At 53.2% G+C, this 27,721-nt stretch overlaps 2 protein-coding genes across 3 annotated transcripts in view; one reads left to right on the top strand and one right to left on the bottom strand.

Annotated features, from left to right (window-relative positions):
• LOC117090932 overlaps positions 1-506 on the top strand; it is a 1,661-nt gene extending 1,155 nt beyond the window's left edge. The window contains exon 4 of the mRNA XM_033223506.1: positions 307-506. Within this exon, the coding sequence (XP_033079397.1) occupies positions 307-476 (170 nt within the window). The 3' untranslated portion in view covers positions 477-506. The remainder of the gene's footprint in view (positions 1-306) is intronic.
• SLC6A12 (solute carrier family 6 member 12) lies at positions 153-26,681 on the bottom strand. 2 transcript variants are annotated; one of them, XM_033223346.1, is made up of 16 exons: positions 26,084-26,681; positions 24,250-24,334; positions 22,007-22,277; positions 16,667-16,801; positions 13,369-13,509; positions 12,403-12,490; positions 11,256-11,388; positions 9,393-9,527; positions 8,501-8,604; positions 8,000-8,124; positions 6,659-6,771; positions 6,014-6,151; positions 5,106-5,208; positions 3,166-3,266; positions 2,503-2,673; positions 153-1,274 (listed from the first exon to the last, which is right to left on the bottom strand). In XM_033223346.1, the coding sequence occupies exons 3-16, from the start codon at positions 22,218-22,220 to the stop codon at positions 1,131-1,133; spliced, it is 1,845 nt and encodes a 614-aa protein (XP_033079237.1). In that variant the 5' UTR covers positions 22,221-22,277; positions 24,250-24,334; positions 26,084-26,681; the 3' UTR covers positions 153-1,130. The 2 variants fall into 2 exon arrangements, with proteins under 2 accessions (XP_033079237.1, XP_033079238.1); XM_033223347.1 differs by lacking the exon at positions 26,084-26,681 and having other exon boundaries at positions 159-1,274; positions 24,250-24,359.
• Between the last annotated feature and the right edge of the window lie 1,040 nt (positions 26,682-27,721).

The following is a 27,721-nucleotide window of genomic DNA, read 5'->3' as shown; positions in this document are numbered from 1 at the left end:
GCCAGGTGATGACAGGCTGATGGCGGGATTACCAAGGGGAGGGGCACGTCTGGGGGGAGCTCCTCACCGCCTCCAACAGAGGGGGCCTCTCTTCCCCCACCCCAAGAGGCATAGCTCAACAGAAATGGAGCCAAGCAAAGGAGACCAGCACACAGGGCAGGCAATCCATACACACTTGTTAACTAAGGCAGGGGGTTAATGGGTAGACACTGGCCTGAGCACAAGGAGATAAGGTTTTAGTCATATATCTGGCCCCCAAGAAGCCATGTGAACTTGAAAAAGTCCCTTTGTCTCTTTGGTCTCCAGGTTCTTCATCCATGAAGTCAGGGGTTTGCGTTAGAAGCAGGATGCCAAATGGTGCTGCCTGGAGGACATTCGGAAGGATTGTGAGGCGGGAAAGAGTCTGTGGTCAGTTAGCAACGTCAGCCGTGGGCAGCGGAAGGCACAGTACAGGGAGGCATGCCGTGTGTTTGTGAGGTCGAGGAATCATCTCCTAAGCCCCTTCCATTCCAGTGCTCCAGGAGCTCATGAAACACCTGCAAGAACAGTGTGGAACTAGGGCGGGGGCTGGAGATGCCAGGAGAGACCCGGAGGCGACTGCAGCCTGACGGCGTGTGAAGGCTTGCCTCTGTCGTTAAGCCTAAGGAAGAACCCCCAAGGGAACCTGCGATCCAGCGTAGTTGCTCAGTGTCACTTCCAACAGGGTATGTCCCATCAGGCTCTCCACGTCGGACGGCAGTGTGCGTTCCAATTAGAGCTCCTCTCCCCGTGTACAAATGCAGTCAGCTCTAACAAGAGCCATCCCCACAGCAGACTCCTCATAACTCGAGGCGTTACAATCAGATGGTGGCCTCCAAAAAGACCCCCCTTTATCAAAACGACGGTGCCGTCCCACAGGGATGGCTTCCCAACATGGCACGTCCCCGTGGTAGTGCCGTCAGCACAGGGGAAGGAGCTGCTCCAGCCAGCACAGGAGAGGAGTCTGGCCTCCAGCTGGGGGTGCCTGGGGCTCTCCAGAGGTTCCCAGCAGGATTGTGGCAGGAGACAGAGGCAGAGGCTGTCCGCTGAGAATGGAGGGTGGCCCTGACCTAGGTTCCCGGCTTAGGAGCCGTCTGGCCTCTGGCCACACCCTACAAATGGGTCTCCTTCTCCCCGGCTATCAGTCCTTCCTTTGCTGGGGAGGGCCCAAAGTCCCGGCCATCGCTGCCATCCAAGTAGAGGTGTTGCTTGGGCTGTGGCAGACTGGAGTCAGGGGTGATGAGCTGACGTAGGCGCTGTGGAGAGAAGAGGCAGGGATTGGAGCCGTTGGTGAGGGAGGCACAGAAGTTTCCTCGTGTGAGCATCCCCAGGGCCCAGCCCAGAGCGGAGCACATGGCCAGCACTGCACCGTATGCGTGAGTAAATGAATGAACCATTTGAGGTGAGAGGGGAGGCAGTAATACCGTGACTACAAACGAGTGTGCAGTGCCTGGGTTCCAGTCCTGGCTCTGCTACTGACCTGTGCCATCTAAGGCCACTCACGGAACCCCTCTGTTAATTTAATCCCCCTCAATATTCTCACCTGTAAATTGGGCATAATAGTAGAACACATCTCACAGAACAGTGCTTGGCACAGAGTAGGTGATCAATAAATACCTATTTTTGTTATTATCATTACTATTCTGATTACTTTTGTTATGTGCTCAATAAGTATCTATTATTTTTCTTCTTATCAGTGGTACTTCCTTCTTGCCTTGAATGCAGATGTGATGACGGAATCATGACAACCTTCTTGTGACCATGAGGTGATCAACATGATGATGAAAAAACAGCATGCTCAGGATGGAAGTGCAGAAATACAGGAAAGGTCTGGTCCTTACGGGCCTCTTTGAGCAGCCGAACCAAATACCAGCAGCCCTAATCTCTGACCTTCTTGAAATGTAAAAACCAAATAAGCCTATTTGCCAAAACTGTTGTAGATTGGGTTCTCTATTATTTATAGGCAAGATAGATTTCTACCGTTGTGGGTCACTGGCTATAGCTCCTTCCAGGAGGACATGTCCCAAACTCTAAACAGGGAGCCTCTTGCGTGTGTCCCCAGGAAGAGTTAAGATAAGAAAAGAAGCCAGGAGCCTGTGTATGGAGTGAACTGTGCTCGCTGGTTACCAGTTTTCCGAGGGCAAGGAATCTCCAGTCTGTAAACCTTCTGTGTCTGGGCACCTTCCTATTCATGTTTGTGACTTAGTTTTCTCCTGAACCTTTCAGCAGTTTGCCCTTGGTTAGCCTGCCCAGGTCATCCGCAGGAGGTCAGATTCTGCAGCTCTAGGACTCTAGGACTTTTCAGAACATTTCTGAAAAGCCACTGGACTGGTCTTCAAAGTTTGCCTCCTTAAGATTCTGTGAGACTGAAGGGCTGCTCCACAGAGTATGTGTCTGCTCCCTGGCCCCAGCCGTGTGTCCTGCCCCAAGTCCAGCCTCTCTCAGTGCCCTCCCTTAAGAGGTCACTCTCCCCGCACCACCTACCTCCTTGAAAGAACCCTGAGTCTTCAGGAGGGTGATGACGGTGAAGAGTGGGACACAGACCATGGAGGACAGAGCCAGGAACCAGCCAATGGAGTATCCCCAGGGCGGGTACACATAGACATTGTTGTACCTGAGGGGGGTGTACTTGCTCAAGGAGAAGAGGAAGGTGGCCTGGGAGGAGGAAGGGGCAGCCATGGGTGAGATAGAGGGCGACTGAAACCCTCCCTGCAGCTACGTACAGCCAAGGACAGAGGACAAGTCAGGTGCACTGCAGCACGTCTGTAAGGTGGAAGAGCAAAAGCCCCTGCAAATCCCAGACCAAGCCATCACGCACATCACAGACGGAGACAGGAGGTGATACAAAGGAAGGGAGGGGCTCAGAAGAGAAGCACAGACAGGAGACCAACCATGGAGAAATCAGGCAGAAGCGGGAGGCACTGTGAGGAAGGGGTGGAGCAGGAAGTAGGATAAGATTCTACTCATGGATGGATGAAATGGCCCCGGAAAGAAGAGCACGAAGCCAGCAGAGAACAGGAAATGGCCCAGGCCCCACGGTAGACTGGACAGGTAGGGAAAGAGCCCCGCATGTCAGCCATCCTTTCCCTCATCTCTGGAGTCTTCTGGGGCAAGAAGGAATAGAGGGGCAGCTGGGTGGGCACATACCAGGCAAAGTCCAGGGGTCAGGAAGAGCCAGGAGATCTTCACCAGGGGCCATGGCCGGTAGCCAATCATGTCCTCAATGTTGTCATAGAAACGGTCCGCCCCTGAGCAGACATGTGTGAGAGAGCGTGAGCCAGAGGGTGAGAACAGCTTCCCAGTGTTTGGGAGAGACCCACTTGGCTCTGTGCTCTCCCCTCACCCCCGCCCTGTGCAGGGAAACTGGAACAAGGCACGTGAGTGAGACGCCTCCGAGACACCCTGCATCCCTGCATGAGATGCATTCCAGTCATAGGGCAGGGAGTGCAGCGCAGACAGGGGCTGCCCCCATGCGCTGCTGCTGCCATCTCTTGTCAATGCAGTCTCTTGCCTCCGTCTTACGATGGAGACCCCACTGTCCTAACCACAAAGGAGGGGTGTGTTTTACACAAACGCCCGTTTACGTGGGTAGCAGAGATGAAACTGGTTCAAGTCAAAAGAGAGAAACCACAAGGCTCCCCTGTTCAAGCATGTCATAGAAAACCCGTAGAGGGCTAGAGGGCTGCTGGGAACAGAACGGTGGTCTAGATTCCAGACTCCAGAGGAACCACCTCTGAGTTCCCAAAAAAGCATAGTAAGAAGGTTAATTTGTGTTTAGTAAAAACATTGACTGGCTTAATTTTGTCCTGTTTAATTCCTGAGGTTTCCACATTTGCTGTAAGTTCTAGGCAGAGCCAGTCTTCTAAGTAAAGAATCACTGATTGGTAAAGATACTTGGAGGGGCTCTCTACCTTCCCACCCAAAATACCTTCCCACTGAGCCCTGATGCATGAAATCACACCATTAAAGAGTCATTCCTTTGACTGTGAAAAGCCAAAGGTAAAAGCCAGATATTGCCGGGTGAGCGAACCATATTAAGGCTTATCAGCCATTCACACCCGTTGTGATCAAGTTTAGCAAGTCCTCTCGGAGAAGAAGTTTTTAAAAGGAGTTGGGGAAAATCGGAAGGGCATCAGATGCCTGAGGTGAGAAGGAAGGAATATCTCCATGGAGAGGAAAGGACCCAGGTGGGAAGGCTTAGGGTAGCAAACTAAAGTATTTACTATTCATGGCTCTTCCGGAGGCTTCTATGTGGCCCCCACTTGACCTCTACCCTGAGCCTTGTGACATTGGCACTGTGTTCCCCGAGCGTGGTGCAGTGGAGCCAGAGGGACCTGGGGTATGATGACGGCTTCTCTGCTTGCTTTGTGAGCTTAGGCAAGAGGCTGAACCCCTCTGAGCCTCACTCTCCCCCTGCACAGATTATAAGTGCGTGAGACCAGCCAGCACAGTGCTTGGCACGCAGTCGCGCACTGGCTCAGTAAATCGGGTTTCTTCCCCTTCCTGTTGTAGGACATAGTCACCACCTGGCTGCTGCAGCGATCTCAGTCTGAGGGGCCAGGCTGCTGGCGGGGGCCAGTGAAAGGCAGAATTCACCTCGGTATAGGAAAGAATTCACCTCGGTATAGGAAAGGTATAGTCCTCGAAAACACAGGAAGGAGCTCTCTGTCCGTGGAAGTACTCAGACCAAGTCTGGGTGATCCCCTAGTTGTTGGAAGGGCAGTGTGGGAGTTTATGGAGGATTGGGCTAAGTGGCCATAAACATCCCTTCTGACTAAGATTCCCAGTGGCAAAGGGCCTCTGGCCACCTCCACATCGAGGACACTGTGCACTGTGTACTGTTACTGGTCATTCTCTCACTGTTGAGGGAAATCCATTTTGTCATCATTACAGCTCTGCCTGCTGCCATGAAAACGCCAGGCTTCCCAGCCACAGGTAAATTTCCCAGCAAGAAGCAGGGCAACAGCGCACAGACACACAGAAACCAGAGGGCCAGAGAACGGCCTCCCCCAGGCAGAGCCTGCCCCCGGCTGGCCTAGGTGGTCTGTCTCCCGCCCTGCTTGCCCACCTCACTCCACCCCACTCACCATACACCCAGCTGATGCAGACCACTTCAAACACTGACAGGAACAGCAGGCATATGCCACTGGAAGCATAGTAGTCAAACAGCTGGAAGATGTACATCCCGCCCTGTGGGGAGAGCGTGGAGCTGGGGCACAGCCGTGCAGGGATGGGACACACGTCGCCCATCGGTGAGACGGGAAATGCCCACGTGGGGCGCACTCCTGCCCGGCCCGTGGGACGCCATTCCTTGCCTCTAAAAGGAGTTTGCCCTGTCTGCCCCGCCTTCAGGCCTCCCAGTCAACATCAGGACAATAGCCTCTGACGTCTGCACTGGGGGACTGTGGTGGACGCACATCATTTCGTCTGCCCAGCATCTCCGCTTCTGGAAAGTGACACCCCCCATTCTGTGTTCCTTTTAGAGTGGGGTGTCCCTCTCTCCCTACTCGAGGCTTGAATAAGAGTCACAGCCTGGACACTTGCCACACTCTCAGGAAAAGGGCCCTCTCTTTCCCCCTGGGTTGGCTGACACTGACAGGTAAGCCTGAAGCCCAGCATCCGTCCCTAATGTCACAGGAGGAAAACCTGCCTCTGAGTGAAGTCACAGGAGACCAAGGAGTATTCCTGACAGTGTCACAAGAGCAGCTGGATCTGACCATGCCGAAACCCAAATATCTCTAGGGTTTTCAGCAACCTGACCCAGTACGTTCCCCTTTCTGCTTAAGCCAGCTGTATTGGTTTCTGTCACCTGCAACCAAAAGAGACCTCACAGATGCAGGTTGTGTGGTCTGTACAACCTCACTGTGGAGAGGCAGGGCAGGTGTCCTCACCCCTCATCAGCAGATAAGAAAAGTGAGGCTCTAAGAAGGGTCAGCATGTCCCCCGTGGCTCCCTCCCCCGGAGCCTGGCCTGCAGGCCACCGGCCCCAGCTCACCTCGGTGACCATGAAGAGCCCTATCAGGTAGCATGTGACGGCAATGGTGAGGATGAGGAGCTCCCGCCGCCCGCTCTTCCGGAGCTGCCTGGGGAACATGTCTACAGAGGCTGTCACCAGGCACTCCACACAGACAAACTGTGGCCAGCAGGGGAACTGGATGAGAGGGTGTGGGGCAAGCCGGTGGCCACCGGCCCTGGCCTCCACTTCCCCTGGCTCATCCACATGGATGCACAGGGGGGCAGGGAGCGGCACAAAGGGAAGAAATGGGGGTGCCCTGGGGTGAGCCAGCCCCACCCTTGACTACAACTCCATGACACAGAGTCTCAGCAGTGAGGGTTAGAGGGGGGATATGTTCTGTCCCCAGGGCTCGGGGGCTGGGGCTGGGCAGCTCAAGCTGAAGGAATATCTGGGAGGAAGCATCCATGCATGCCGAGGCCACGCCTGGGAGCCAGTGGCCCCTTCACACCAGAGGGTCTCCAGGCTTGGGGCCACACCCCCAGCCCCAAGGAAAAGCCCTGGACAGCAGAGGGGGCCTCAAGTTTATGGTCAGAGGAGTGGGAGTGAGGGGAAAGCAGTGCCAGGACAAGCAGAGGCTGGGAAGAGGGTCACCATGGCAGGGCAGGCTGGGCTGCAGTGACGTACCTGGCTGTCCAGCCCTAGGAATATGAGCATGATAAAGAACAGGCAGGACCACAGCTGGGATAAGGGCATCATAGTCACAGCCTTGGGGAAGGCGATGAAGGCCAGCCCAGGACCTGCCAGGCACACAGCACAGTCAGGGGGGCTCCAGGGCGTGCACTACCCTCAGGGAAGAGGGGTCTCTCTAAGCACTGTGTGTGTGTGTGTGTGTGTAGCTGTGCACACACTTTAAGAGGAAAGGGTGATTCCATCCACTATTCTTCTCTTTCCAGGCCTGGGAATCACACCGTTCATCTAACCATCCATCCATCCATCCATCCATCCATCCATCCATCCATCCATCCATCCCTCCATCCATCCTCTATCCATCCATCCATCCATCTATCCATCCATCCATCCATCCTCCCTCCCTCCATCCATCCTCCCTCCATCCATCCCTCCCTCCATCCATCCTCCCTCCATCCATCCCTCTATCCATCCATCCATCCATCCCTCTATCCATCCATCCATCCCTCCATCCATCCATCCCTCCCTCCATCCCTCCCTCCATCCATCCCTCCCTCCATCCATCCATCCCTCCCTCCATCCCTCCATCCATCCATCCATCCATCCTCCATCCCTCCCTCCATCCATCCTCTATCCATCCATCCATCCATCCATCCATCCTCCCTCCCTCCCTCCATCCATCCCTCCATCCATCCCTCCCTCCATCCCTCTATCCATCCATCCATCCATCCATCCCTCGCTCCCTCCCTCCATCCATCCATCCATCTATCCATCCATCCCTCCATCCATCCATCCATCCCTCCCTCCCTCCCTCCCTCCATCCATCCTCCATCCATCCTCCCTCCATCCATCCATCTATCCATCCATCCATCCATCCCTCCATCCATCCTCTATCCATCCATCCATCCATCCCTCCCTCCTCCATCCATCCCTCCCTCCCTCCCTCCCTCCATCCATCCCTCCCTCCATCCATCCCTCCCTCCATCCATCCATCTATCCATCCCTCCCTCCATCCATCCCTCCATCCATCTATCCATCCATCCATCCCTCCCTCCATCCATCCCTCCCTCCATCCATCCCTCTATCCATCCATCCATCCATCCATCCCTCCATCCATCCGGTGTTGGTCCATCTAGCATCCATCATCCTCCCCCTCCTCTTTCCCATGGTAAAGGAAGCCCTGCTTTCTGCTAAGCACTGCCCCAGATGCTAAAATTAAATCCTATTACCCACAAATAAATCATATTGCCCATATTCTGGGACTCATGCCTTTCAACAGGAGAGAAGTGTGTTTGACTCTCTTTCCCTTCAGACCCCAGACAGCAAAGTGGCACCTACCTGACTCGGCCACTTCAGAAATGGGCACCCCCTGCTCTTGCGACATGAAGCCCAGGATGGAGAAGACAACAAACCCAGCCACAAAGCTGGTGGCACTGTTCAGGAAGCAGAGGGCGACACTGTCCCTGTGGGAGTGGGGCAAGGGCAGATAGGAACGGCGAGGAAAAGAGAGGAGGAGAGGTCAAAAGACAGTGAGAGGGGACGGAGGAGAGAGAAGGGGAAGGTAAGGGAGGCACAGAGGAGGGGAGGAAGGGAAGAGAGCGTGGGAAGAAGACAGTAGAAGAAAAAGACAAAAATCGGGTGGCAGACAACAAAGAGAGAAGTGAGAGAGAAAAGGAAGAAGAAAGACATTCAGTCTGGGAACTGAACCCACCAGGTCAGTTTGACACAACTTATAATGAATAAGGAAGGTCTGAGCCCAGAGATGATGAGTCTTTGTCCAGAGCCCACCCCCAGGCCCCCAGCCCTCCTTCGCCCCACCCCGGCCCACGCTGTTCTCACTTGTAGCAGTTGTTGTGGTACTTGTTGTAGCTGCCCAGGGCTGTCAGGCACCCCTGGCAGATGGCAAAGGAGAAGAAGATCTGGGTGCCCGCATCCATCCACACCTACACAAAACCCCAAGAAAGAGGTAGAGGAAGCCCCCAGGGCCCAGAGCCAGGGTGACCTGAGATCCAGACCCATCCCGTGCAGCACCAGCCTGGCCCTTCAGTGCTCCCTGAGTGCTTCCCTCCTGCATCCCAAGTCTCCGTGAGTACGTCCTCCTGTCTCCATGGTGATCTCCTCCCCAGTGGGGCCCAGCTTCGGTTTGGTTCTGTAGGCACTTAGTGAGTACCAAATACATGTGTGTTGCTTGAATTTCTTCAGGGGAATCTACAAACCATGGCTGCACCCAAGGCCTATCTGCAGGGCACAGCTGGGAGTCACTTGTCTCATTCAACTAAGATCTCTATATACAGTGTCTTAAGCAGCTATGACCTGGGGACAAAGAGGCTGCTTCATCAAAATATCAAGATCAAATGCCCAGGAGCCATGGCTCACGCCTGTAGTCCCAGCTGCTCGGGAGGCTGAGGCGAGAGGATGCCTTGAACCCAAGAGGTTGAGGCTGCAGTGAGCTATGATGGCGCCACTGCACTCCAGCCTGGGGGACAGAGCCAGACCCTGTCTCTAAGAAAGAAAAAAAAATTTTTTAAGAAAAAAAGGTATATTTGAGTGGTGCAATTACAAGAGATTTTTAGTTTCTTTTTTATACAGCTTTCTTCCATATTTTCTAATTTTTCTCCAGTGGGCATCTATTGCTTTTAAAACAAGGAAAAAGCAATACAAGACTTTCAAAAATACAGACCTGGTTGGGTGGGGAGGGCATCTGGGGAAGTGGTCCCAGCACAGTACATACCTGAGGGTCCTTGAGGCGGAACAAATCTGGCTTCAAGTAATAGATGATGCCCTGGGAGGCCCCGGGAAGGGTAACACCTCGGATCAGCAGAATGACAAGCATCAGGTAGGGAAACGTGGCTGTGAAATAAACCACCTGGAGGTGGGGGGGCAGGCCAAGGTCACTCCTGGTGGGGACACAGTGGCCCTCCAGCCACGCCCCACAGGCAGTGCGAGTCACATGGAGCTCAGTCCCAGCTTCAGAGACCGCTAAGAGGGGCTAAGCACGGGAAACTTTCCACACCTCCCTTTACACATTCCAATGGGTCCGTGCTCCCCATAAATGTGGGGATACATATCCTGTGAGATGCACATCGGCACGGGAAGGGTGGGGAGGGGAGGAGGAAGACAGGGAGGGAGGCAGGTACAGGCTTCCAGCCCATAACCTTCCCAGACCATTTTTTTCCTCTTATGTTTAGTCAACATGTACGTATGTACATAATCTGTATATATTTATGAAAAAGAGTGGTAGTTCCATCCATGTATATAATGCGTCATGATAAAATCAAGGCAAAGACTCATTTAAAGTCCAGAATCTGGTCTTTCTTAATCCCTTATCCTGGCTGTTCTCTCCTTGCCCCCTGGCGACCCAGGGGAATGGTGACCAGATTTGTCCAGTGATTTGTGGGGAAAGTTAGACTGCACTTTTCCAGGCTAATGGTTGGGGGAGCAGTGGTGGCCGGAGCTCTGGGGCATTCTACGCTGCCACTCAGCAAACTCAGCTCCTTCCCTGGGTGGCAGCAGTGGCACTGTCTGTGCTGTTCTCACTACGGTGACCACTTTCATCATCACTATGACCAACTTGTGACAATTCAGGGAGGGGAAAGGCTGCTGCGGGAACAGACTAAGTGTATGGCCAAGCAGAGAAGTCTGTTTACTGACCATTCCTGGCTTTAAAAAGGCACGAAGCACCGTCTCCGGCTCTCTGGGTTGGAAATGATGCTCAAGTCTGAATTCTTTCTATGTGACAAGCCCACTGATGCCCGTTCTTGGTGGGAACCCCTTCGATAACTGGAAACTCACCACCTCAAAGACAGTTCTGTTTGCTAATTCAAACTCAAAATTATCTTGCTATGTGTTAAATACAACAACAAGTGAGTCACAAGAGCATGTGACCCTAATGATGTCATAGCCACACATAATGGACACACACACACACATGTGAGAGAAACCAGAAGGCAACACAGCAGAAACGAACAGAGATTCGCAGTGCCAACCTGGCAGCGCAGTGATTAGCTCCAACAATGGGACTTTTCTGTTTCGAATTTGCCCTGAATATCTTTTTTTTTTTTTTTTTTTTGAGACGGAGTCTCGTGCTGTCACCCAGGCTGGGTGCTGTGGCTGGATCTCGGCTCACTGCAAGCTCCGCCTCCCGCGTTTACACCATTCTCCCGCCTCAGCCTCCCGAGTAGCTGGGACTACAGGCGCCCGCCACCTCGCCCGGCTAGTTTTTTCTATTTTTAGTAGAGACGGGGTTTCACCATGTTAGCCAGGATGGTCTCCATCTCCTGACCTCGTGATCCACCCGTTTCGGCCTCCCAAAGTGCTGGGATTACAGGCTTGAGCCACCGTGCCCGGCCTGCCCTGAATATTCTTATGTAAACCGGATTTTTAAAGTCATATTGAAAAAGAAAGATTTTCCTTGCAGAGAGCTAAGATCCGCCTTCCTGTGACTTCCCCTGTTCTCACTATGCATCTCCCCTGCACTGCTCAGGAAGCATCGTTTCTTAAGAGAAAGAAATCCGTTCTCCAGAGGGTCCCCCCTCAAGTGTCCCCGAAAGCTCTGGGGGCCTCAGGGAGCTTCCCAGGAGGCAGAACACCTCACCTTGCCTGTGGACTTGACCCCCTTCCAGATGCAGAAATAGCAGATGACCCAGGCGAGCAGGAGGCACAGGGCCAGCTCCCAGCGCAGGGCCCCCAGGTCATGGATGCCCGAGGTGATGCTCAGAACTCGTCTCCTGGAGGATTGGGAAAAATAAGTAACGAGGGGAAAGGCTAAAGGGGGCAGTTTGCAACTGTCGGCAAGTTTCCTGATTCTCAGATTCTCAGAGCTGACCCCATGGGTCTCATATTCCAGGGCTTCCCCGACCCCCTGCCTCCCCCACAGTCATGCCATGTTCCGGTAGACCAAACTTCTACCATCATCCCATACGTATCTTTGTCTTTCTAACTCATCCAGATTTGTTTTTCTTGTACAGAAAGATGGAGAGAGAGAGAGATGAGGAATGTACACATGAGCGTTTAGCGAGTAAATATTTATACATGCAGGTTGATGGGCCAGTGGCATGGGTACTCCATGGAGGGGCTGGATGTGTGTGTCTAAATATGTGATGGGGTACTGGAACTGCGTGCTTGGGTGTGAGGGTTCGGCACTGCGAGGGCATTCATGTGTGAGGGCAGTGGTGCCTACGTGGGGGTGAGCTCGGTGTGAGAGTACAGGCAGCCTTGCGTGGGAATGTAGGTGGGCGAGTGTGGGCACGGGTCATGTGAAGGTGTAAGTTGTCATGTGAGAGGGTGAGTATGTGAGCGGAGGGTGAGTATGTGAGCGGAGGGTATGCCCAGGTCTTGATGTGCTCACTCCCACCTTGGGTGATTGCAAGCTACCAGCACGATGCCACCAAGCATGGCACTGGGGAGACACATGCACACCCAGCTGTCCTAAGGCTGTGAAGACTGTGTCCAGCACCCCACGGGACATGTATGGGCAGACACGCGTGGAGGTAGGGATGTGGGGGTGAAGGTGGACATGATGGAGAAATGTGAGTCTATGCGGAAGCAGGTGAGTAGATGTGAGTGCGTTCTCCCCTGCCTCAGCCACGTGAGGGGTTGGAGTGGGGCGGGGGAGGAAGTGCTGGAAAGCATACAGAGAATCTTAAACTTGCACCCCAGACATTCAGACTTGCACAGCTCAGACATCCTAATTTCTTCTGCTTGGAGCCTCTTCACATGTGGCATATGGGCCCAGCACCTACTCCCAGAATTCCATGACGGGGGAGGTAAAATTCCCAGATGGGGTCACTGTGCCGGCTTCCGAGTGGTTCAGAAAGTCCACGCAATGCTCTGTTGGGGACAAGGTTAGGGACAAGATGGAGAGAGATGCCCTCATACCCTAGTCCCCCGGCCCTCTGGCCTTGCAGCCTGGTGGTCCTCACCACTCTTAGCCCCAGGAGCTTCTTTTGGAGCCCACCCTCTCCAGAGCATCAGGAGGCTCATAGAGCCAGCTCTTCCTCCCCCTGCTCTTGTTCCCTCTGAATCTGGCTGCTTACCTGGCTGCCCTGCCAACCTCAGACACTGTCCAGACTTCAGATCTCCTCAGACCTCTCATGGGCAGCTGGTAGGGAACGCATTCTCCCCACTGGCCCGTTCCTGTCTCTTCACTTGACAGACCAAGGGACTGAGGCCCTGTGCCTGCTCTTCCCCCTGCTTGGAATGCTGTTCACGTGCTGGGCTCTTTCTCACTTCAGGCCTCAGATGACACGTCTCCCTCCCCTTGTTCTATGGTTTCTGCAGTTTCGTTCACCTATCACAGTTTGTGGTGGTTGTGTTTATGTGTCTGTTTCCACCACCAGACTGTAAACATAGTGAAGGCTGGGTCCCTGCTGCTTTTGCTTAGCCTTGTACCCATCTCCAGCCCTTGGCACCATGTTTAGCACACAGTAGGTGTCCAGCAAGTGCTTGCTAAGTGCACGAATGAGTAAGTGGCGATAACCCTTGCAGTTGTTTAATACACTCCCTTTGGGTTCTCCCAACCACACTGACTTGTCCTAGTGGCTGGCCTGAGGGCCCCAGAAGAGCCAAGGAGCAGAGCTGGCCCTGGAGCCCACATGGTTTGGCTGTGAGGCAAGTCCTGCTATACACCCCATCGCTGCTTGGACATCACCAGCCGCCGCAGCCCAGCCCCTATTAGGCAACATCCCAGAGGCTGAAATGATGGATACCTGTGTTCCAAACGTTGCTACAGGTCGTCCAGGGCAGCTCAGAGGTGAAGGAGCTGAACAGGTAGAAGAGAGCCCAGGCAAGGATGATGATGTAGTAGATATTCAAATATGACTCAATGACTACAGACGCCAGACCAATGCCTTCCAGAGTGGGGGAGAGGTGGGGAGGGACAAGAGAGATCAATGTTAGCAAAGAAGCTGCCAGTTGAGGTTACAAGGGTATTGGGTGCTACACAAAGAGAACCACTGGGTTTATCCAGTGGCATGAGAAGCCATTCACAGCATAGTTTTCTTTCTTTTTTCTTTTTACTTTTTTCTTGAGATGGAGTCTTGTTCTGTTGCCCAGGCTAGAGTGCAGTGACACGGTCTCGGCTCACTGGAAACTCCACCTCCCAGGTTCAAGCGATTCTCCTGCCTCAGTCTCCTGAGTAGCTGGGATTACAGGCATGTGCCACCACACCCAACTAGTTTTTGTATTTTTAGTAGAGACGGGGTTTCACCATGTTGGCCAGGCTGGTCTTGAACTCCTGACCTCCCAAAGTGCTGGGATTATAGGTACATAACCTGTGCCCTAGCAGAGGAAGTAAGAACTTTGGGCAGGGGACGGAACTTTGGGCAGGAGCCCGTGGGTGTGATGCAAGGGACAGCAGATGGCAATGCTTGGGAGTCCTGGTCCCTCAGACTACAGGCATGAGCCACTGCACCTGGCCCACAGCATATTTTTCTAAGGAAGAAATGCAGGTTACAGGACATTACCCTACGCATTTTCCCATTTTTGTAATATATATTTGAACGTATATATATATTTTTTCATGGGAAAAGCTCTGGAAAGATCTTCACCCTAAAGTTAACAAGTGATTCTCTAGGTGGTAGGATTTCAAATAACATTTTCAAGTTTCCAGGTTTTTTTTTTTTTTTTTTTTTGGCTATCTGCATTTTCTAGTTTTCCTACAACAACCATGTATTGGTTGGAAAATGAAAAGGGGCCAGAAGGAAGGAGTAAGTAGGAAAATTTGGTAAGAATGTGTCTTGCACCAATAATCCTAGCACTTTGGGAGGCCAAGGCGGGTGAGTCACTTGAGGTCAGGAGTTTGAGACCAGTCTGGCCAATATGGTGAAACCCAACCTCTACTAAAAATACAAAAATTACCCAGGTGTGGTGGCACACGCCTGTAATCCCAGCTACTTGGGTGGCTGAGCCACAAGAATCCCTTGACCCTGGGAGGCAGAGGTTGCAGTGAGCCGAGATCATGCCACTGCACTCCAGCCTGGGTGACAAAGGGGTCTCAGGATAACAGCAAAAGAAAGAAACCAGAGAAGAAGGGAGAAATGGTCCCTGTGTCAGGACCTTAGGAGCCTGAGTCAGCACCTAGCGCCATCTCAGCCAGCAGCAAGACCGCCAGCAAAGGTGGAGACCTCACGCTATTTTAACACTTGTCGTGAAGCCTCGTGGTTAGCTGGATGCACTTGGTCTCCTGGCAGCGTATTTGGGGAGGGAGGGTGGCGGAGAGGGAGGGCTTACACATACCTCCCCAGCACCCCTCCACCACCACCACCCCCCCCACCCCACCCCACCCCCCCCCCCACCCCCGTCTACAAAGTGGAATCTTTTCCACAGTCATTTTAAAAGCAACGTGTTGCCAGGTGGCTCGGGAGTCCTGCGGAGAAGGGCTGGAGCCCAGATTCCCCTGTGAGAGAACCCCCGCCCCTTTCCTGCTGGGTTAGCCCTCTCTTTGTCTTTAGTCAATGCTCAGTAACTTTATGTGTGTGTGTGTGTGTGCGTGTGCGTGTGTGTGAGAGAGAGAGAGAGACAGAGAGAGAGAGAGAGAGAGAGGGAGGGTCCAGGCTAGAGCTCAGTGGTGTGATCTCGGCTCGCTGCAGCCTCCAACTCCTGGGTTCAAGCGATCCTCCCATCTGAGCCTCCGGTGTAGCTGAGACCACAGACAGACCCGGCTAATTTTTAAATTTTTATGTAGAGACGGGAGAAGGGGTGGGTCTCACTATGCTGCCCAGGCTGGTCTCGAACTCCTGGGCTCAGGCGATCCTCCTCCCTCAGCCTTCCGCAGTGCTCCCTACTTAAGGAAGGACTGTGGACCTTTCAGAACAGCCTGGCTGAAAAATCAACGCTATGAACAAGACCACTCCTCTGGGGCCAGGCGAGCCCACCGTGGCAAGGACGGGTTCTGGGGGGCCCGGGCGGCCCCGCGGAGGTGGGCGTGGCGCTGCGCAGGAGGGAACCCGCCGATGGCAGAGGGTCCCCGGGGAGCGGGCGGGGCGTTGAGCGCGCGCACACAGACACCCACACAAACACACAAACACACAAACAAGCGGCCACTGTGCCGAGGGGGAACGCGCTGTGCTCGCGGCCATCCGGCCCATCCCGCAGCCCCGGGTCAGCCCCGTGAACTCAGCGGACCCGGGAGTGCTGAGCGGGGGCCGGCGATTCGGCTGGAGAGGGGGCAGGGCGGCCCCATCTCCGAGAGAGCAGGAGTGGCGCTGGGTGGAGAAGCCGGCCACCGAGCGGCCTGTGGCGGGAATGTGTGAGCGCAGGGCGAGCCCCGAGCCTGAACCCACCGTCTCTTGTCTCCCGGGAGAGGGGAGCGCGGTGGGCGCTGCGGCCGGCAGAGGGCGGGTGGCGCAGCCCGGGCCTCCCACCCGCATAGCATGGACCACACACCTCCCGCTGAGATCCCAGGCCTTGGCGCCTCTCTGACTTGGAAAAGAAGGAAAGAGCCACGATATCTCCTTCTCTCGCATTCCAGTGCTCCGTTTGCTCACCCTGACCATGGCACCCCCATAAGCCCTGTTTGTTCCAGAGAGGCCAGCCCTGCATGTGCTGTCCACGAGCGTGCTTGGACCTAGGCATAGGACCCAGCTGAGTGGGACATTTACAGCTGCTGGGATGGAGGGCAGAACAGGGGGAAACTGTTCTGGCTGAGGCACAGCAGTACCCCTGGAGCACCCACACCTGTGACTAGAACCACAGTAAGCCAAGCTTCACTCGGTTCCAGCCCCTCACTTCTGCCCCTGCAGGGATCCCATGGTTGCCCCAAGAGGCATCAGCACCAAACTGGCCTCCCCCACCTCCCCCTAATCAGTGGTAAGAGTCCCAGCTTGCTGGTGTTTCCCCACCAGGCTCACCTCTCTCCAACCCGCCCATGAAGCCTGCTTCTGCACTTGGCGCAGGATGGGAGTGAGCGGATGAGTGAGGCAGTGGGTGGGTAGGAAGGGAGAGACAATGGGGGGATGCAGGCAAGATGGAGGGCCCATGAATAGGAAGATGGGGGAGGATACATACCCTGGAAGAGGGGGCAGATCTTCCTCCAGGCTGTGACACTCCCTTGGCTGGTGTACTGGCCCAGCGCCACCTCCAGAAAGAACACCGGGATGCCGCAGACAAAGAAGAAGATGAAGTAGGGGATGAAGAAGGCTCCTGTAGAAAAGAGAGAGGCAGGGCTGAGCCACACCAGGGCTCTTCCTCAGCCTGGATCCTTTCAGACCCCCCTCCCCCAACAAACCCACCCTCCACCATCCTGTTCTTAATCTCCCTCCTGATCCCTCCCGAGGACCCAAGTCGGCTTCCTCCTGTCTGCCTGCCGTCCTGAGTGTTAGGCAGGTACAGGTGGGAATGTTCTGATCTGAACCCTACACAGAATGAGAAAGACCTTGGAAGGGAAATTAATGAAAACTTAGGTGGAAATTCTAATATATATACTATCTATTTTCTTAGTGTACTTTACAAATCTAGTCAATAGATTATTTTTGGAATAAACACATGGCTTCTATATAACTTGTTATGCTTATTAAACTTTTGGTACATTTTAGAGAAAAACAAACACAAACACGTGGGAAGCATTGTTTTCCCACTAATAATTTTCAGGGTGTTTGTTGCTTCCACCCAGTTCTGATCTGAACGGGGCTCCCAGCAGAGAAGGCCATGATGTGATTAGGTGCCAACCTGCAGGTGCCAGAGGGAGGCCAGGCCTAACAGACTTCCAGCAGGTTACACAGGAATGGAATCTGAAGACAACACCAAGCCCAGGAGACCCACCTCAGTAGGAGTTACTAAGGCATAAACCTCGCGTCAGAAGTTCATCTCAGGATGAATGGATTATTGTTTGTTACACCATGAGAACACTGAGTGCTTACTTGGTGCTGACTTCATGTTAGGCACTCTTGTACATGCTTCATCAACATCACAGTCCTTGCAAAACTCCCACGGGGCAGGCCCTACTGCTATCCCCATTTTGCAGATAATAAAACTGAGGTCACTTTAAAGATGGAAAAACCGAAGCATGAATGAGGAAACTGAGGCACAAACCCAGGCGGTGTAGTCCTGAGGCTGAGCTCTTAATCACTACACTATATACCTCTGATACTTCATATCCATATTATTATGTAGAAAACACAGAAAGTGGCCGGGCGCGGTGGCTCAAGCCTGTAATCCCAGCACTTTGGGAGGCCGAGACGGGTGGATCACGAGGTCAGGAGATCGAGACCATCCTGGCTCACACGGTGAAACCCCATCTCTACTAAAAATACAAAAAACTAGCCGGGCGAGGTGGCCGGCGCCTGTAGTCCCAGCTACTCGGGAGGCTGAGGCAGGAGAATGGCGTGAACCCAGGAGGCGGAGCTTGCAGTGAGCTGAGATCCAGCCACTGCACTCCAGCCTGGGAGACAGAGCAAGACTCCGTCTCAAAAAAAAAAAAAAAAAAGAAAACACAGAAAGTACAGAGGAAAAGAAAGGAAAAAGTATTGATTATCCTTCCAGATTTCTTAAAAGCACACACACGTATTTCTTTTCTGCAAAAATGAGAAGTAATCGTGTATCAAATACATGATTTGATAACCGCTTTTTACATTTTTACCATAAACCTCTTCATGTCAATAAATACATATCGACCTCATCATTTTGACTGCTGCACAGTGTCCCACCCTATGTATCTACCCTAGTGCACTTAGCCAGTATGTTGTCATTGGACTTTTGGTCATTTCCTCCAAAACGCTGTCATAATGAAGACCGCTGTCCACATCCTCGTGCACTTGTCTAATTCACTCCTTAGTACAAATTACCAGTAGAGGAACTCCTGAGTCAAAAGGTATGCACTTTTTTTTTTTGCTTTGTGTGTGTGAATGATAAAATATACATAATATAAGTCACTTTAACTGTTCTTAAGTGTACAGTTCAGTGGCATTAAGTATATTCGCAATGTTGTGCAACCATCACCGCCATCCATATCCAGAGCTTTTTCATCATCCCGGACTGAGACTCTGTACACATTAAACCCGAACTCCCCATGCCCCTCTCTCCCCAGCCCCTGGCCACCGTCATTCTACTTTCTGTTTCTATGCATTTGCCTCTTCTAGGTACCTCATGAACGTGTAATCATACAGTGCTTATCTCTTTGTGCCTGGCTTATTTCACTCAGCATGCATGCCTCCCAGATTCATCCAGGTCGTAGCATGAATTCCCTTCTTTTTGAAGGCTACATAATATTCACTTGTGGGAACCTACCACGTTCTGTTTATCCATTCATCTGTTCATGGATATTTGGCTTGTTTCTACCTTTGGGAGATGCACATTTTTTAAAACATGCATTTCCAAATTGTTCTCCAAAACTCTTGCACCCATCTGTCAGATTCCTGATAGCAATATGTGAGAGAAGGAAAAGGTTGTGTCTTCTGGATCCTGGAGAGCCACAAGCCAGTAACTCTCCACTGAGTTCCAAAGTCCCTTTGAACACCATGTTTGCCTTTCCAACCCTGGGAATACTAGAGTGTTGGTCAACACAGTGCCAGTAACACCACTGACCCAGGTTTCAGTGGCTTGGGAAGTTCCAGGACTTAGGCTGAAGGGTAGCGTGCAGTAGAGGGACATGGCCTGAGGCCTTCCCAGAAGGCGCTTTACAGGATGTCTGTCAGGTCCTCCCTGAAAGGGCGGCACCAAGTCTGGACCTTCGGGGGCAGATGAAAAGGTTGGCTCTGGATCGTGTATAGGGCGTCCTCTACCCTCGGGTTTCTAGAACGCTAATGCTGCCAACACCCTCCCCTCAAATTATCCGATCAGTGCCTTGCTTTGGAAGGTTACCCTGGTTCATGTCTCCTTGGTGTCAGCCCAGGCTGTGGGCACAAGCAGTCCAATGATGTCCCATGGGAACCTTTACAGACAGGGTGTCCGGTAGCCTGTGGTTGGTTTGAACACCTCTACGGTGTGCCTTACCTCCGCTACATGCTCGTTCCTGAACCACTCACAACCCAGATAACGGGAGTTTCCTAAAGTTCTCTTCTAAGGTGAATGATTTCTTAAGGAGGATCTAATTCAGGGGCTCCCCTCTTTTTCATAACCAAAGACCTCATTAGACCAATAGTTTTATTACTTTTTGTTTCTTTTGAAAGATTTTTCTCTACAGAACTATGTTTACTAATTAATAATCAATAAATTTCCCTATGTATATTAATAAAAATCATATTTAACTGCCAATCAGGCCTTATGGTCAGCTTGAGATAAACTTTATTATCACTATGAGTTAGTACTAAAACTAACTCAAATTAAAAGACGTTTGGACTAGTCTGAGACGTCCTGTTTCCACATCCATCCATCATTAGGTTGTTGGAAACGAGAAGATGAATTCCTGGTCCTTCTTTACTACATTCGTAGACCCCCAAGGACCAGGGACTCCAGATTGGGACCCCAACTTCATTTGGCCCCCTTGTCTTAAAGATGAAAGAAAGGGTGTCTTTCCCAAGAGTTAGGCTGGGACAAGGGTCACCCGGATCCAACATCCCATGATGTTACTGGGGGTACTTATCTCTCTCTGTGCACCCCGCCCCATGGCCAGGACAGAGGCCACAGCCACAGCAGAAGCCAGTGGCAGGACAGAGGCAGGGTGAGCGCCCGATGCCACGGCCCTGCCTCCCAGGCCCTAGTGCTCTCTCCCTCCCGGATAGCTGGGTGAGGAGTGTGCCGTGACGCAGGAACCAGCCAGCCTGGTTCCAGGGCCCTCTGAGGTCCTGGGCAAATCCTCCTCCACCAAAGGAGGGCTTAGCCTGGGCCACCTCCATCTCCAACCCTGACATCCTATATGCCACGAGATGGTGGCCCTGGATGAAGAAGGAACCCAACACCCTGACCCTTCATCCTCCTTCCCCTGACTTTCTGGCCCAGGGTCAGCCTACCCTCTCAGCCTCAGCACTAGAGACCGAGCCAGTCCAAGAAAGCCTACTGCTTTTTCTTAGGAGTTGTCAATTCAAGCAGCTTGTGATCATAACTGTAAGCTTTAAAACACATAGCAAGATATGTAGTAGACACTCCATAAATATTGGTCAGATTTAATATAAACAGTGGTTAGGAGGATTTTCTCAACAACGGTTATCTCTAAATGTGAATATTCTTTCTACCTTCCTGAAAGGTTCTAATGTTTGCAATAAACATATACCTTTTCCACAGGAAGAATAAAAGTGATTTCAAAAGGCAAAAAAAAAAAAAAAAAAAAAAAAAGAATCTGACCACTCACAAAGGACTGCCCATTGAACGACTCTATTCCTATGAAATAGCTCTAACAGGGATCCGCAGAGACCGGCAGCACGTGAGCAGTTGCCAAGGGCTGGCTGGGAGAGGGAATGAGGAGCGACTGCTGATGAATATAGGATTTCTTTTAGGGATGATGAAAATGTTCTAAAAGTGGTTGTGGTGATGGTTGCACAATCCTGTGACTAAAAACCACTGAACTGTACACTTAGAAAAAGGAATCCGGCCCCTCCCCACCACTGCTAATTTTTACATCCAGTGTTGAAAAACAATAAAATCCTGTTTCTCTAATTTGGAAAAAAAACTCAAAGGCAAGGTATTTCTCCAAGCAAAATTGCTTCCGTGGCTCCTATCTCACTCGGAACAGAGCCTGAGTGATCCTGTTACCTCTCTGACCTCACCCCATTCTTCTCTCCCTCTCTCATTCCGCCCCAGCCACACCTGGCTCCTCACTGCTCCTCAGACAGGCCTGCTGCTTCCAGTCCCAGGACCTGTGTCGGGCGTGTTCTCCATCCAGGATACACCCACGACACTCACACCTTCACTTCCTTCAAGTCTGCTGAACTGTGCCCTTCCCCTCCGCACGCCTAGCACTCCCTATCCCTCTTCCCTGCGCCACGCCTCACCCCTCCACGCATCACCATTTGACACGGACCATGCTGCTCTGTTTGTCCACAGCCTGCCGCAGACACAGCACCGCTCCCCAGAACCCTTCCACAGAGTGTAGCACGTGGAATGTGTTCTGTTCCGCACCTAGTGCCGGGTCTGGCACGTGACAGGCCTGCAGTCATGTTCGCTGAATGAATGGCGGAATTCTATCAACGATTGACCTTTACATAGTCATGAAGGAGCTTTTGCAAAAAGCTAGAATTTCTTGGTCCCGCCCATGGCCTAATTTCATCTTCACCATCGCCCTGGGAGGCATTGTCCCCATTTCACAGAGGGGACACTGAGGCTAATGGTGGAGCTGGAACTCACACTCAAGTCCTCCGATTCCAAAATAGCCCTCCTTTTATAAACCACACTGCCCAGGAAGGAGGGCCCAGGTAGGCACTGCCCAGCTGCCAGGGCACAGCTCTCCCCACCATGCCCACCTCAAAGTGAACTCACCACCTCCATTTTTGTAGCAGAGATAGGGAAACCTCCAGACATTGCCCAGCCCAATGATCTCCCCGGCCACTGACAGCACAAACTCCATCTTGTTGTTCCATTGGCCCCGATCCTTCACCTGGTCCTCATCTTCCTGGTCCAACTTCTCTTCCTCCTCGGGGACCCAGGAGACCGCAGGAGGCCCATGCTCGTGCACTGCCACTTTCCCGTCCATGGCCGTGTGGCGGATTGGGAGGCCCCGCTGGGTGGGCAGGATGACGAGGGCCAAAGCCTGGTGGGAAGAGAAGAAATCAGCTGTAAAACCCGACGTGCTCCCGCCAGCCCTGCTTTCCCGTCCTGATCTCTGCTGTCAACGTATCGCTGTTCTTCCCAAGTGCTCATGGCATTCTCACCTAAGGTTACGCTTCCTTCTCATCACTCTCAGAGCAAATAAAGAGCAAATCTTAGTTTCTGAGTTTGCAGATGAGGAAATCCAGGCCTTGACAGATGAAGTGATTTGCCCAACACCACTCAGGAGTAGAACTGTGACGAAAACCCAGGCTCGAGCTTTTTCTTTTCCTGTCCCTTTTTATCGGCACAGCTCGCCACCATCCCAGCCGGCCCATCTGCCCAGGTCCTTGATGTCTGCTGAGTAACCTCAGCTTAGCCTCTGGCCTCCAGGCCAGAAGGGATCAAGGCTGCCGAGGTAGCAAGGGTCAAAGGGCAGGTGTGGCCAAAGTGACTGCATGGTTCTCTCCTAGCCAGCTGTGTGCTAAGGTGATCGATCAACACGGAGTAAACAGGGGAGCCAGCAGCTCTGGGCAGCTGATTGGGAGGAAAAGAGAAGGTGGGGCCTCTGAACAAGGCCAGATGACAACAAGGATCGGCACCAGGGGCAAGTATAAGCCTTCAAGGGAGCCCCAGCTCCTCTTCTCTCTGCTGCATCTCTGTCCTGAGAAAAACTGGGGGGCCCTGGTGCCAGAAGGGATCAGCAGACCAGTTCTCGCCTGGCTGGAAATCATCTCCAGATGACCCCCAAGGTGACCAAATGACTGGCTCTTCAAGAGGGAGGCCCAGCAGTGGCTGCCCATCTCGGCAGGTCACTGCCCTTCCTTCTCCCTGCCCAAAGGAGCCTTTTCTAGAGAGCCCAAAGCGCCCTAGACCTCCAGAAAAAATGACGTGGGCCATTCTCAGTTCTACTCTCTGGCCCTTGGCCTGCTTGTCAACTGCCAGGAGATAAATCCGGTTCTGTCAGGGTGTCTCTCCAGTCTGTGTTTACCTTCTCCTCCCTCTCATACACACAAACAATTACCCTGAGGCCACCTCTGCCTTTATTCCCAGGGAATTGCCAAGAGGAGGTGCCCCAGACCGTAGAGGGGAGCACCCATCCCACAGCCCCTCACCTCTGAGGGGTATTGAGGGAATCAGGTCTACCGAGTGCACCGTGCTCCTCCAAGGCTCTAGAGAAACACAGGGATTCTTTTTATTAAGGAAAAGTCTGTGTGTATTTGTTGGTCCTTTTAACCCAGGCAACAGCCCAAGCCCAAGTCAGTTAGAAAGGCGTGGGCAGGAGCCATTTGAGGCTATGGAAATTTTTGAAGGTGACTTGGAGGGTGCCAGGAACGGGAAAGCGTGTCAGAGTGAAATTCTGGTTTGGGACCTACTTGGAGGCTTCCCCGCAGCCCAGGAGGGAGGATGAGGAGAGACACCCAGTGGAAAGCAAAGGCACTGAGTCTCTGATATAAGGGAGAAGGCGGGCAGCGGGGGAAAGAGCGCTTCTCAGTCCGTCCGGAGTACGTGACGAGACCCATGGGGGCTTTGAGCACTGCAGCCTGGGAGAACAAACGGGGAGTTAGGCCCAGGGGAGAAGCTGGTACCATCTGAACCCAAATGTCGATGCTGCTACAGAATTAGGACCGAGGCACCCTGAGAAATGACCCTGGACTCATCCCCGAACAAATGAACAAACTAGTCAACGAGCTTGAAAACATTCATGAAGAAGCACCAGATGGGAAACCCAAGTTCTAATCCAGATCTAGCTGTTAACAATAGCAACAGGCTGACACCTGAGTGAGCCCCGTGGTCACAACAGGCACTTTTTCTCTGTGTGACTGACGTGCGTCTTCGTAAGAATCTTTGAAGTTAGGTGTTACTATTAGCTCCACTTCATGTGTGAGGAAGTGAAGCTCCGAGAGATGAACGAACAGTGCCTGGCGCCTGCGGGGCCTCGGGGACACCATTCTCCAATGCTAGAATAAACTTACCAAGGGAGTGAGTGGTGGAGCTGGGTCTCTAACTTGCTGTGTGACCTCAGGCCAATCACACCTCCTCTCTGAACCCTAAGTCTCCCTGGAAGAGAGAACGCTGCTCAGCAGGGGTTTTCGGAGGCTGAAGGGATAAAAACAAGACTCAATAAAGAGAAGGAGAACCGAGGGTCTCTGCTCACCGGCCATAGGGTGAGCTCCAAACACAAGGACCCCTAGGGCAGTGGTCAGAAATGAGCCTGACTGTTCCCAGACTAGAGGCAGCGATCGCAGGACCAAGGTGGTCTCCAGAGTTGGGGGAGTGGAGTCTTGTTGGGGAAAAGGAGTAAATGAAGAGAAAGCCGGAGGGGAGCAGGGGCAGGGAAGCAAATCACAGAATCCCGTGTGGGCCCAGGATTTGAGTTTTATCGGAAATAGGGGAAGAGAGAAAAGAGAACATGAGGTGATGAACCGACACTGACACGTGTTTTTTTAAAAAATAAAAAGATAATTGGGAGGAGCATAACTTGTGGTTGAGAATGAAAATCCAGAATAGCAGGATGAAAGCAAGAGCAAGTGAAAAGGACAGCCCCGAGCCGCGGTAACTCAAGGGGAAACAGGCTTAAACTTCAGCAAGAGGGATTTAAGTCAGACTCAGGGAAGAAATGGCCCAGAGGATGTTGGACACCAAAACAAGCTGTACTGAGTTCTCCTTTCTGGCTACTTTTCAAAGGTGCACCCCACCCCCGCTGTGTGCTTCCACCACCAGCTTCAGCTGGCCGCCTCTCCTCCCAAGGCCGCCCACCTGCTTGGCTAAGCTGCGGCAGGGGGTGAGGGACGGCGGATGCACCCCATCATACTTCAGTGCCCTTCAGAAGCAAACACACCAATTTCCACCCCCGGGCTTGGTGCTGCCCCGAGAGGAAATCTTCAAGAGACTAGAAACTCCGAAGTTAACTCTGTTTTCAGGAGCTGGGCATGTAGCCAGAGGTCCAGCTGGGGCTAGCAGAGGAGCAGACAAGACCAGAAATGCTGCTGCCCATGTGCCGCTGGGGTCCCAGCTCTGTCCCCTTTGCTCCCCAGTCCAGCATAGGAACAGCTCAGCCCTTGCACATGGGGGGATGGGACCCAGCCCCCGCTTCAGCCCACACCCACATGCCAACACCCATTCGCGTACCCACACTGGTGCCATTTCCCGTCACGTCCCTTCGCACACACATACCTGTGTGCATGACCAAAACCTGGCTCCCTCTGTAGTCCTTCACACCCCTGAGCTGCTTGTCTCAGTTGGTGGCTGCCCGCAACTCCCCTGAGTGCCCCCCTCGGGCACGAGCACACCCAAGCCGCCCACCGCCCAAAGCCAAGACAGCTTCCTCCTGGGAGACGCCGGGCACCCAGCTCGTTATGCTCGGCCGGTAGGCAGAGGACAGGAGCCCCTCACCTGTGATCATTTATTGCAGTTCCTGGGCCCTCAGGAATGCCCCGAGGTTTCTCCTCTCCACTGTTCCTTCCACCTCGATGGACACCCTCTGCTTCCCTCCCCTCGCCAGATGACCACCTCTGCTTTCACCCACTGCGGTGACCAGCTCCCCATCGGTGGACTTTCCTGTTCCACAGGCTAATCCCTGAGCCGCTCCCACGCTGGATGGGGCGGAGCCAGGGGGCACCCCTTGTCCTGAGAGTCGGTCGTGGGCATCAGACTTGCCCTCTGGCCTGAGGTTACTGCTGGTCCTGCCTCCCACCACAGACACGCACAGTTCCACCGTCTCACTTCCCAGGGCTGTATCCCTCCAGCCCCTCTGGAGAGCAGGTGGAGGCTGCAAAAACAGAGCCAGCCCTTCCACTTCCCGCTCACCTCAGTTCCCAGCACCGGCTCCTGCGGTCAGCTCAGCTGCAGGCATCAGGTCTCCAGGAGAGTTCCAGGGTGGCCGCTTACAGGAAAGTCAAGAGAGCCGGGACCTGAAAGGGAAACTGTCCTCCACGTTCACGCCTTACCCTGTTCCTCCCAGTGCAAAATCCCATGTGACTTGTCCAGGGACTCCCAGACAGAAAGAAGCTGAGTGTGTGTGTGTGTGTGTGTTGGGAAGTGAAGGGACAGAGAAATACCAGGAGCGACAGGAGGGACTGAGGCCAAAAGTTTGTGAACCAAGATTACAACATCCAACCTCAGGAAGTCAAGTCCTCTGTCCCCAGTGTTCCCACCCCCATCCCACTCCCACTATGAACCCACTGTCTCCAGACCGTGCCCTCCCAGTGGGCATGGTCCCATGATGACCCCTCCAGAGCTGGGCTGAGCTGCTCCCTTGGGCAGGGGAAGGGGCTCAGAGGCTCACAGCCTGACCTCATCTCCCCTCCTCCTGCTCCTTGCCCTTGCTCCTTCCCCCTCCCCCTTCCCCCTTTTCCTCTATCCCCCTCCAGAACCATCTCCTTCCCAGGGACGAGGAGATGGGGATGTGCAGCACAGGGGCAGCCCTCTCTTACCAGAGACTACAGGCTGGAAACTGAGAACCTGGGAGGGGAGGTGACCTCACTGATGAGGGCAGGGGAGGAGGGTGAATCACACCCTGGAGTTTTCCACCAAGTACCTGCCCTCTGTGGCTTTCAGGCAAGGCCCTGGACCTTCACAACCACTACCCCTCTCCTTGGGATTTTCCTAGAGAAAGCACCCAGAGCCTATCTCAAGAAGCAGTGTAGAGAGGACCCAGGCTTGGGACCAGACAGACCTGAGTTCTTCTCCTCTATCATGTATCAGTCACAACAGCTAGACAGGGGTCAGCCTCGGTGTCCCAGTCTGTCAAACGTAGGTAACAAAATAATATCTACTTTGTGGGGCTGCTGTGAGGGTGTTGGGATATCATAGGTGCTTCAGGGGAGGTGTGGGTCCTCTGGAAGCAGAGGCTGGGACAGTGGGGTGTCTGGTCCCAGGCACCTCTGGTCACTGCACAGCACCAGGCACCTACCTAGAAGTTGTCTGGAGTGGTCTGGCAGCTATCAGTGGGGAAGGGTATTTTTGAATACATGTGCCCTATGCCGTGCGCCCAGTGAGTTCCTCCAGAACAGTGTCCTCGTCACTGTCCCTGAGCACGTCCACCTGCTGCTGGGTACGGCACCGTCCCACCGCCCTTCATTCAGAATAGCCGGTGCCTCCTTCAAGCAAAGGAGACGCTTCTTCAGCTCTAGGTGGTATGAAGGGAGAGGAAGTTGTGGGGAGAAAGGGAAAATTCCTTTTACATGTGCTTCCTCTTTGTACTTTAGAACTTCCCAGCAGGGGTGGGGTGTGAAGTGAGAATCTGAGTCTGTAGTTTTCCATCAAGCACCCCCAGTATGTGCCTCTCGGTCCCCTCTCAGCATGTCCTGTGGGGTTTCACATGATGAGGAAGGCAGAGCAGGTCTCAGCTCTCAGACCCATTGTCTCTACGAAACCAGAAGCCGGGCTGGGGATCAGCTGTGGCACAGTAGGACGTGGCCCAGCAAGAATCCATACTTGAGCCAC

The sequence above is a fragment of the Trachypithecus francoisi genome, unplaced genomic scaffold (assembly GCF_009764315.1).
Source record: "Trachypithecus francoisi isolate TF-2019V2 unplaced genomic scaffold, Tfra_2.0 Lachesis_group11, whole genome shotgun sequence".
NCBI lineage: Eukaryota > Metazoa > Chordata > Mammalia > Primates > Cercopithecidae > Trachypithecus > Trachypithecus francoisi.
The sequence above is the reverse complement of the archived record's forward strand: the minus strand, read 5'-3'. Positions and strand labels throughout refer to the sequence as shown.

What these genes read in the sequence shown, in the direction of transcription:
- SLC6A12 (XM_033223346.1), bottom strand. Translation starts at nt 22,220, where the DNA reads ATGGACGGGAAAGTGGCAGTGCACGAGCATGGGCCTCCTGCGGTCTCC. An exon ending in GGGTCAAGTCCACAGGCAAG is followed by an intron (nt 9,528 to 11,255) that starts GTGAGGTGTTCT and finishes CCCCACCTCCAG; the next exon opens with GTGGTTTATTTCACAGCCAC. An exon ending in GGCTCTTCATGGTCACCGAG is followed by an intron (nt 5,209 to 6,013) that starts GTGAGCTGGGGC and finishes CTCTCCCCACAG; the next exon opens with GGCGGGATGTACATCTTCCA.